General features: G+C 38.0%; 1 protein-coding gene across 2 annotated transcripts in view; it reads left to right on the plus strand.

The window, feature by feature from the left end:
• The window catches only part of LOC133528185 (uncharacterized), a 40,423-nt gene extending 30,698 nt beyond the window's left edge, over positions 1 to 9,725 (plus strand). Inside the window, exons 5-8 of one of the 2 annotated variants that reach the window (XM_061865450.1) lie at positions 2,832 to 2,926; positions 3,284 to 3,409; positions 4,169 to 4,208; positions 4,494 to 4,618. In XM_061865450.1, coding sequence (XP_061721434.1) covers positions 2,832 to 2,926; positions 3,284 to 3,409; positions 4,169 to 4,193 — 246 coding nt within the window. In that variant the 3' untranslated portion in view covers positions 4,194 to 4,208; positions 4,494 to 4,618. Of the gene's footprint in view, positions 1 to 2,831; positions 2,927 to 3,283; positions 3,410 to 4,168; positions 4,209 to 4,493 lie in introns of both variants that reach the window. The other variant, XM_061865449.1, reaches the window with a different exon arrangement.
• The last annotated feature ends 1,522 nt before the right edge of the window (positions 9,726 to 11,247 follow it).

Raw genomic sequence — 11,247 nt, forward strand, 5'->3', positions numbered from 1 at the left:
ATAACCGCGAATGTCGAAGTTCGTCAATTGCGGGCATTTTTCTCTGTCACTCAAATTATGTCTTAGTGAGAGTAAAAGAGAAAGATCCCCGCAATTTACGATTTTCTGTTTTCGCGGTAGTCCCCCTGGTCCTGAGCTTGTCTCATTCAGACCATCTCCAATCCAGACGACCGAAACAGTCAATATAGGTAATGCAATGTGGTGGACAAAAAGAGGGGCTGACTATCTGATCAAGATCTTACTGAATTGCGATGAGGGCAACGCAAGATATCGCTGAAAATTCTACTTTTAGTCGAGTGGCTACGGTTCTTAAAATAAACCTATTGTTACGCAACTCACACACATCACTTATGATTTAAATGACCTCAAACGATCAGCTGATACGCAGAAACACTATAACAAACTGAACAAACAAAATTAGTCGGTCCTGGCTGTCGGTATGTTTGTCTATGCGCATGTAATCTTACTCAACGCGTGCCGTGAAAATTATGGGAATAAGCATAAGCGGCGACGATATATTATACAGTGCCTCTAAAGGTCCCCCAAAGAACATTTTTTTTTTAATTTTACCATGAGCCACTTACGTATTAACCATACTCACTAAAGTTAACTCGATTTATCTACCTACCTAACTTAAAGATATACATTGTAAGCTCGGACGTTTAATCACGTCACCTGCATACGAAATGAGCAAATTTTTCGTAGTCAGCGTACAGGATGATCGAAAGCCGACTAGTGTCCGATAGTGGCAGTTTACAGCGAGTGGGAGTTGCCGATAGCGCGCTCACCTTTACGAGCGGTGGCATGGGGCGCTAAAATGTTCAGGATATTGGTACTTTTATAGTGTGACGCCAATTTACACAAATTTGCAAAAAAAAACATATAAAAAGAACGAATATTTCGTAGGCAGCGTACAGAATCGTGATTGACAGCCGGCTAATGTCCGATTTAGAGGTAGTTTAGATGTAAGCTGTAGCTGTACGCGTGCTCACCTTTTACTAACGGTGTTGTGGCTTGGGTCGCTAAAATGTTCGGGGTACCAGCGCTGATAAAGCAAGTAGCGATCGACTATTTCGTCGCAAAAACAGTAGATGAAGATTCAGTAAATAATAAGCAAAGCATGTATTTATATGGCAGTAAAGACTGCTATGCCAGCAAATAGTTTTCTATAGTCCGCCGACTGATATCTATCAAAGGCGAGCTACATGTTGGATTCAGCTGGAGCAAGACTAAATGTATTGCTGAAGATAGGTAGACGTAACCCGAGCTTATGAAGAAAGAGTCTTAGAACGACAAATAAAACAACAATATTTAAATAATCCATTCATGTGTTACTATCAATGTGGCAACCAAAATGAAACGTTAAAAGATCGTGTGACATCTTAGAGCTCCTGCACGCGGCGCGGTCAGCACCCCGTGTCCACGAATACATAACGCGCCCATTTGCGGGTAACACTGGCTTACCCGTGTTACGACGGAACTATTCGCGTCAGCGTTCGGAGGGTTAGAGGAAAACGGTCAAGCCGCATAGGTATTTTAACTAAGGTGCAGAGTTTGTGAAGTTAGGGCTTGTAGAGTTAGAAGCTTAGCTCTACATGAGAGATGTTAATTTTTTGACAGTGCTATCCTTATGGTTTTGTCTTGGCAAAATTGTACAGGAAAATATATGTTTATGGTGGGATTTTACTTATTTTTGTAAGTTTCTTATCTCAAATTTTAAAGGGTAGGGGGCAGTGTTGGCCAAACATTAATTGCAATTAACCATTAACCACTATAATTTGAACCGTAACCGTAACAAACGGTTACAGTTTATGGTTCAATTTATAAGGGTTAATAATGGCCAATAATTTTTAATTGCATTTCGGCCAACACTGGTAGGGGTGATTCGCTCAAAATCCTGATTGATGTACCTTATTATTTATAACAAGGATATACGAGTATATCAATTTTCAGATCTCTAGCATCAAAATTTGCGGAACCCTTATACAAATTTTCATCTCTAGTTGATGGGGTGGGGGGTAAAGTTCTAAGTTTTAGAGCATAATTGTTATTTGTGTACAGTCACGTCTGAAAATATCGGTACGAAAAAAGTGCCAAAAATATGTAAATACGACTTAATTGCCCATACATTAAGGTAGTGCTTAATGTATGGGCAATTAAGTCGTATTTATATATTTTTGGCACTTTTTTCGTACCGATATTTTCAGACGTGACCGTACTAATACTAGCTTACATACCAAATTTCAGCTTTTCTGGAACAACCCTATGAGTTTTGATGATTATCAGTGAATGCGAGTGAGTCAGTGACGAAATCGGGTTTTTTAGATAATCCAAACCCAAATTTCATTTAATTTGGGTTTGGATTATCAAAGATAAACAAAATTATCTGGATATAATGTCAATGTGGACCAATCAAACATAAAAAAGTGCCGATTCCATAGCTCTCATACTTTAGATTTTATTGACATCTAAAAACCCGATTTCGTCACAGACTCACTCGCATTCGCATCGATTAAAATAAAACGACGAAGCGCTCCTGTGCTCCTGCGCTTCACTTGGCTCGTCTTGGCGGGGGCACGGTAGTTATATGATGACTGAATACTCAAGTAAGTAAAGTTTAATAAAAGGACAAATGGAAAAAAAATCCCCGCCTAGAGATAAATTCCAACTCGCCAAAATTCGAAAGAAAGCTCAACCGGTCGATGGGATCAGATAAGCTACTGAAGCATGCGCGTCCCTAATGTATGTAATGGATAGAACACGACGACGGGTTATTTCGATTGCAGACGGCTGTACTCAGTACAAAATTAATGTTAAAACGGTTATTGCAGAGTTCACTTCGCGCTTCGGAGGCGGACAAGAGGCGCATGATGGACCGTGTTGCGAAACTAGAGGACGAGCTGCGACTGCTCCGAGTCTCCACGAGGTAGTTTTTATAAATTGTATATATAGGTAATCTTTCTATCATAATTAAAAAATAAATTGTGATCAACTTTGGATGGCGTAGGATTCGAAGCCACGCCTTTGGATTGCCGGTCCAACGTGTTACAACACGTTCGTCATTAACAGCGAATCTTATCAATGCAATATGTTTATTAAAGTGGAGATTTATTAACAGTACTTAGTTTTTGTTAGATATTATCAAAAAAGTTACTGGATTTACCCCGTCAGGTTTAAATTGATGTGGCTCCTTGATACAATTGACAAAGTAGTTTGCTTGTTCATATGCGTGGCAGGATTCATTGACTTTATGTTGTTCATTAACTCGAATCTGTTGACGCAGTCTCGACTCGAGCGAGAACGGCATCACGAACGGCACCGAGGACTCGGAGACGGAGCGACTCCGGCTGCGGAAGGAGCTCGCCAGCATGAAGAAGGCCAAGCAGAACGCGGAGGAACACGCTTTCAAGTGAGTCCATTAATAGACTGGTAACATTCCGGTGTTCAGTCTCGACTCGAACGAGACCATCACGATTGGCACCGAGGGTTCGGAGACGCAGCGACTCCGGCTGCGGAAGGAGCTCGCCAGCATGAAGAAAGCCAAGAAAACGCGGAGTAACACGCTTTCAAGTGAGTCCACACACTCAAATGGAAGACTATTGTCAGGCCGACACCAACAGACTGGTAGAGATGGCAAATGCGAGTTTGACGGCCTGTTTTATGATTTTAAACTCTGCAAGCGCGGTAATTTTGACCCCACAAGAGTATCATTTCAGCCTAATCTAATGCATTATTCTAAATGACACATTAGACTGAAATGTTACTATTGTGGTATTCTGTCTAAATATATTAAAGCTACGCCTCGAACGCTTTTAATTATCGCCGTGCTCACATATGGTCCATTTCCCAAGTAAAGCGGTCGCTTATACTGACTTGTAATGTGACTTCAATGTAGTTCGTGTAAAGATCAGCTGAGTGCAGCTAGCGGCGCTCGCACTGGCTGTTCCTACGCCGAAATGTTACATGACAATCTCTAACTTTAGCCCTTAATGGTATTTCTTGAGCCCAGAACCAGGTGTCAGGATTTTACAACGTTGATACGCTGTTTGTTAGTCTCTATTATAATTGATGGGCACAGGGTAACTATGGGCAGAAACACCAAAAATATATACACGCATCGCTTGTTAATTCTTATCAATAAAAAATATATCTTTTTTCTATTCCTTAGAGAAAACAAAAGCGGTAATCAATAAGTCTGGAAAGTGTTGGTAAGTAGTTTGTTGGCTTGGCGGCTTTTATGCCACTAATAGCATAAGATTATCGGAGAACATCAGAACAAACCTCCTCCGTGATAATTGCATCAATCAAATCTAACGACTGTCATTTTTCATAGTCCATCTTCAATCATATAAAAAATATAATCACATTATAAATCCATGTGTTGCGTTGCCAAAATAAAGAGTAGAGGTAGAACAGGTTCGATTTATATAAGTTTGTTCTATTGTATTTTTTTGTATATAAAAATATATGTAACACAAATTTTTACCTTGCAGACTGGAGCGGCTAGTGACCCAGCTGCGTTCCAAATTCAACGGTCTCCAAACGTCGCCAAACGGTCCCGAGTCCCTCCCGAGCGAGACCGAACAGGACTCGAGCCGCGCGCGCCGAACCAGCGTCAACTCGAATACTACAGTCGTGTTCGGGCCCGTGACCGATTTGTAGCGAACACTCGCTAGCGACGTCTGTGTTTTGGCCACGGACGTGCTCTGCTCCGTATTAGATAAAATATACTAAACTGTACTTTAACGAGTTAAACCAAACAGGACCAGAGCCGCGCGCGCCGTAACAGCATCAATTCGAACACTACAGTCGTATTTGGGCCCGTGACCGATTTGTAGCGAACACTCGCTACCGACGTCTGTGTTCTGGCCACGGACGTGGTCTGTTCTGTATTGTATAAAATATACTAACCTGTACTGTTTATATGCAACCAATTCAACCGAACAGGACCCGAGCACCAGCGTCAACTCCAATGCTACCGTCGTGTTCGGGTCGGTCTCCAACTTGTACCGAACACTTGCTAGCGACGTCTGTGCTCTGGCCACGGACGTGGTCTGCTACTATACTACAATCAGCGGTCTGCAAAGTCGCCCGAATCCGTCCCGAGCGAAACCGCACAGGATATGAAAAGCGCGCGCTTATAAAAAAATCTGAACCGAGTTTGATGCTTCGAGTTCAATAAAATAGCGACACGAAATGTTTCGATTAAGTATGTAATAATGTAAAATTTCCCAAATTATGACAAATCACAAGAAAATATAATCACTTGGACATTACGTAACTTTCAAAAATAATATCTATTAGTAATCATTGTAAAATTGATATTAATAAATAATCAATAATCGAATTTAAAGTTAAAATCATTGCTTGCATATCCATATTTGTAATGGACAATAATCTAATTCATAATAAATTGAGTGTGGTGCTTGTTTGCAACATTTTGAACTGTTGTGTTCGTAAATTTGTTTGTTAAATAATAACATTATTTGATGTGTGTATAGAATATTATTTACTGACACTTGGTGTGCAATTCCTTATTGACTTTTACAATTTTCACCTACACTTTATTATAAGCTTTTTATTATATTTATTCAGTCAACAGGATCCTCTTTATTGGTGCTTTAAATAATCGAAGTTACTGAATACCTACATAGACAGTTTAATTTAGATAAGGACTTATAATTATGTGACAGTGGGAAATTATTTATTGATTTATCGGCCTAATATGTATTCAATTAATGTTGTCTTTTATTTAAACAAAAGTGTTGTACTTTTATGCTTGTCATACATCAAACCTACTTGACCTAACCTAAAACTTCGGAAAATGATAAACAGCTAATGTAGATAGGTCGAAGTGGTCGAACGTTATTTTGATACTTTGCTTTGTCACAAATTTTTAGAGACTTTTAAAGGTTACTTGTTTTATTTGCCTGTTTATGTTTTAATCGTATTATATCTACGAACTGCCAATTGATTGAAAACCAAAAAATGCTGGTTCACTTTTACAAAATTCTAAATACATGCAGATACTAAACAACATAGAACCCTATACGACTACGTTTGTCTTGCTCGATAGAATTGTTTGTTAAGTTAAAACCTCGAAGGATTTAACAACCGCAGTCGCTTTTAAGAGCTTACCCCTCTGTCGAAAACCACAACCAATGGTCATATGTATCGTATGGACTGACGTTTATCTGACATGGCTATTTGTACATATACATTTGACGTACCTTCTTCGCAAAAATTACAGACGACGCGTCTCCAGTTGTTAAATCCTTCAAGGTTTAAACCATACGGAGTGAATTGCAATGTCAGTTGTGCTCAACTATTTTGTGTAATAATTAAGCTATAATTGAATGTGTTGTCGAAAAATTATCATCATAAACGAATTTTATTTAATGTTTAGTTTTAATTCTGTGGTCTCAAAACGTCTTGAACAAATTATACGATTTTATTAATTATGTTTTAGTACTTACTTTTTATGCATGGGTGTATTTTAAAATAATGTCTAATTTGTAATAATCTAGCTCATGTTTGTGATGGTTGTTCGTTTGTAATAACATTTACCTAATTATTTTAATATAAGGCGTGCTCTCTATAATCTTAAATTGAATATTAGTAATGTGTGTGGGTTAAAACTAATTCAATCAAAAATATAAACCAACTAAAATGCCATAGTGTATTATAGCAACTGCAAGGTCTATTCTATTTTTATATGATAATGGAATTACTTTTTAATTTGCCATAGAATACTCTGAAATAACTCGTAGAAGTAGCAAAATGTAGACTCTTAAATTAAAATAGAAAAATATAGATACATACGTAAATCACTTACATACTTATAGAAAAAAAGGAACACGAGACCTTATTTTTCAGTCATTCTGTTTGTATTTTCGAAAATATCTGAAAAAGTTAGCATGTACACTGATTCACGGTCAGATGTTTATGAGTAGCTTAGATTTGGCGACGCCTATTTGCAATAATTATTACACATTAATTTTATATACTCAATTACCACTTACATAGAATAGTACATGTAAAGCAACAGATGCACTTTTTAAATCCCCGTACTTAATTTACACATTGTTTTAGTGTAGTGAAGGTGCATTGGGATGATTCCTATAAAACCGTGATATTGGCAAATCAGTTTGAAAATAAGAGATATACTTAGTTCCAAATTTGCGCAAATGCTTGCGGCCAACATACCACTATAGGTAGGGTGGCAACTCGTATAGGCATAGAAACAATGTGGTTAAACAGAGATGATTGTGACCATGTGACAAATACTGGACGGGTAAAAATACGGGATGCAACACTTAAACACGGTTCCTAGTCCCGTACATACGGGACGTATGGCAACCTTAACTATAGGGAACGTGCGTGAACAGGGGTATAAACAGGAGCCCCTGAAGCGAAGTGTAAATGTCAAGCTTAAGCTTCCATTTTGGCCCACAAGATGGCAGAACCTACAATGCATAAGAAATCTTACGTGAATTGTAGAGGCCAGCACTTGCTTTGGCGTGAAGTGTCAATGTACAGTTTATGTTTCCGACTTAGGCCACAAGATGGCAGACCCCCAACGCGCACGGTCCCTATGACAAGTAGTCTCTTATAAGTATAATTTTATTTGAATGGTCACTTTCGGTATTATGCTTCATTCAGAATTACCCCAACGCACCTTAACACTTTGATTTTAAATAAATCCTCGACTAACCACCGACATCACACGTAGTATAGACTGATATATTAATTTATTTTTACAAATAAGTAACATACCAAATTGGAGATTAGATTTTAATATGATCGTCATAATTTATTAACGCTTCATGTAAAGGAACGCTGCCTTAGGTTTAAAAGGACGATATTATGTAGAAATGAATGTAAATGACGTAGGTTATTGTATGTTTTATGTCATTTAGCCAATATTTGACGATTTAACCTTGCGCCTTTAACCTTTACGTCATTCAAGGTTAGCCACTAACTCGGGGTTAACTGGTTAAACTCGGTACAATAAACCCTATGTTAACGGTTAACTCCGAGCAAAGAGAATTAATTGTAATAGAGATGTAAAATCTAAGACAAAAACGTGCCCCTTAGTTTGACATCCAAAACAGATTAAGGTCAGTAACAGATGATTGAACCTTATTCAGAAACAGATATTCCTAAGACGATTAACCATAACTATAGTGTAAATGAATTTACAGTATATATAGCGCTAATTTACCACCCTAGTGCGATAAATAGTACTATACGTGTGTATGTGGAAAATTTAAAGGGCCATATGTACTGTAAAACGTTGTACAATACTAGTGCGAAAAGATAATTCACAAAGAGTGGCGATAAATTAAAACACAACCGTTTTAACTCAACACGAGTTTTTACTTTCTGCACTTGTATCGTAATGTACTATTTTAACGTGTTAGTTGCACGTTAAAAACATTAGGTAATTTATTCAAAATAAATTTAAAATCTTCGTCACTTTTCAAGTAACTAATCCTCAATTTTTTGCAGCTAATCGATGCGAATATACTTTATAAAAATTATGTTAACAAAATAAATAATGTGAATAACCGTTGAAAGTTTTAGAATAGAAAGCTGGTGCCTTATACGTAATCTGTCCGCCCATTATTATGTCCAGAGGGCCTACCGCAACAATCTGAAATAGAAAATTTTAATATCTGCCTCTCTCACTCCAATACATAAGAGTGATAGAGAGATACATCACGAAATTTATATTTTTCGATTTTCGCGTCCGGACAACCAACAGTCCGGAGGTCTATCTTGCAACAAGTTAACCCTTTAAATGCCAAGAACCTCGGCGTCGTGATTTGTGATGCCCATAGCGCCAAGACCGCTTTAAGGTGGTTCGATTTTCCTACAAAAAAGAATTGCGTATTATTACACACTATTACTACATAAATATGTGCGCATCTATCTACTTTCGTAAATTGACAGAAAAGCTTTGTTTTATACAGAAATCACGCATAAAACGTTATTTTGGTGTTACATTGATAGAAAAATAACGATAGATGCGCACATATTTATGTAGTAATAGTGTGTTATGACTTAATAAAATGCAATTCTTTTTTGTATGGAAATCGAACTATCTTAAATTGCTTCGTTGTGAAATTAGCCATCATGTTTTAAACAGTCTTATGTTTGTTAGCTCGTATTGTGTCAATGATGTTGGCGTGTGCGTGACACTATAATTATCGTGCGATAATTTGACTACGCCCTTAACATTGTTGGGTTTAAAGGGTTACATTTTCGCTCAATGTTTTATAAACATAACAGCCCTAAACGTAAAAAATATTCGGGTTTTAGATTTTTGCATAAATAGTTTTTTTTTTCATTAATTTATAATTAAACTACAAACACATTTTTGTTTTGGTAAAACGATTTGAAATGTTCTGTTATAGATAAACTATTTGACCAATATTTCCTTTGTCATTGCACATATAAAAAACTCCTTTTCGACTATCTACTTGACGCGACGCAATTCGAAGAAAACGTTCATACGTACGATAAAATTATTGCTTTCGTAACTAAGTTGTACGGTAGGCGATCGAAATGAGTAATAAAGCTGTTTGTAAATTAGACTGCCAATTTTGTGATGTTAACATTAATTGTGTAATACTCCTATTTACTTTATTTGTATACGAACCTTTGTTAGATACGACCGGGAATGGTGGACGGAAAGGGTTTAAATAAATTATTTCCTTTACTGCAGCATGTTTTATTCACGGTTTTAATCTAACCTCTGATGATGATGTTTCTTCCGGCCGATATCGACCATGGCGACTACGTCGACTCCTAGTTAGCTCGGCGCTCGTGCGCCCGGAGATGGCTGACGTAGCCGATCTTCGAGGTGAACCCCCGCGCACATTGAGGGCACGTGTGAACACCAGCCACTATTCACAATCTCACCTGTAGCCGCCCAATGAATGGCCTATAAAAAGGACTTCTATTCAATTGCTTTACGAATCTTTATTTTGACTATTTTTTGTAGTTTAGTTTTAAATTTTATTTCATGAGCGGTTAGGCTCTAATCCTGCCCTTAACTGATTTAAGTAATGTTTGAAACATGTTGGCAATAAAGCAAAAAGTGGTACTAGGACGTCGAACAAAAATCTAGCTAAACTAGCTAATTAAGTTTGTTTTTTCTTTAAGAGGGAAGAATAAGCTTTGCGATGCGAGCGATTACGCGGTACTTTTTCTATGAAATTCCATTTCGGGAGAAAACGTTACCCACCAACTAAATCTTGATGTCAATCGCTTCAGTATAATAGGTACTCGTATATTCCGGGTTCCGCTTAAAAAAAATGTATTGCAAATTTTGAAAAATAAGGAAAACCAATAAACCTAGTTTTTAATTGTCAATAACATATGTACTAAATTATCATGCGCAATGCACAATATTTACAAGCAGAAAAAGTTTTCTCTTGTGTGGACGATATGGACACATCGTAACTAACCAGGCCGTGTAGCCAACGAGCAAATCGCTTACGCTTCTTAGCGATCGAAACGCAACTGTCACTGTCGCACTAATATGGAAGAGTGATAGAGAGGCACAAAGCGTTTCGTTGTCGAAGTGATAGCGATTGTCACTTTGGCTAGGCCGGCAGACCAGCTAGCATAAGTTCCGTTCTCGCGCGCGAGTCCATATATGAAGTCGCGTGCGAGAACGCAACTCATGTGTTAGCAGGTCTGTAATAATGAGAGGCAGACTGTATCTTAAACAGTTTATAGTTGAGTAGGTATCCATGCCGTCAGGAACTAGGTAGCTAGGCGCACTGGGCGCTTAGACACAGACCGCTTTCCCTTTTACTAAAAAGATAAGTATTTTGTCTATATAGCGTTTAAAAGGTACCTACTAGAGGTAAAGGTAGTACCTATAGTACGAAATAATCCAACCACTTGACCCATTAGGAAAAACCTTTCCCCTTGTCACGATTCTTGATTCGACCCGGACACCGTTGAATTCTTTATGTGAGAATAATGATCAGTTCAATTGCATTTTAACCCCAACCTTCCGGAACCAATTTGAGAGTGAAACAACACGCTATTCTCTCTATTATTCTTTAATATTTTCAATGAAAACACGTAAAATAGCATAGGGTGCGCGTACGCACGTGGCTGGCGCATGCCTGCGCCATCTTTTGGCGGCCATCTTGTTTTAATCTACGGGTGGGAACTTCCGGCGGAAAACGCGTCACCGACCGCTTTTGTTTGTGGGAAAACTTATCG

Source organism: Cydia pomonella, chromosome 19, assembly GCF_033807575.1.
Source record: "Cydia pomonella isolate Wapato2018A chromosome 19, ilCydPomo1, whole genome shotgun sequence".
NCBI classification, from domain to species: Eukaryota; Metazoa; Arthropoda; class Insecta; order Lepidoptera; family Tortricidae; genus Cydia; species Cydia pomonella.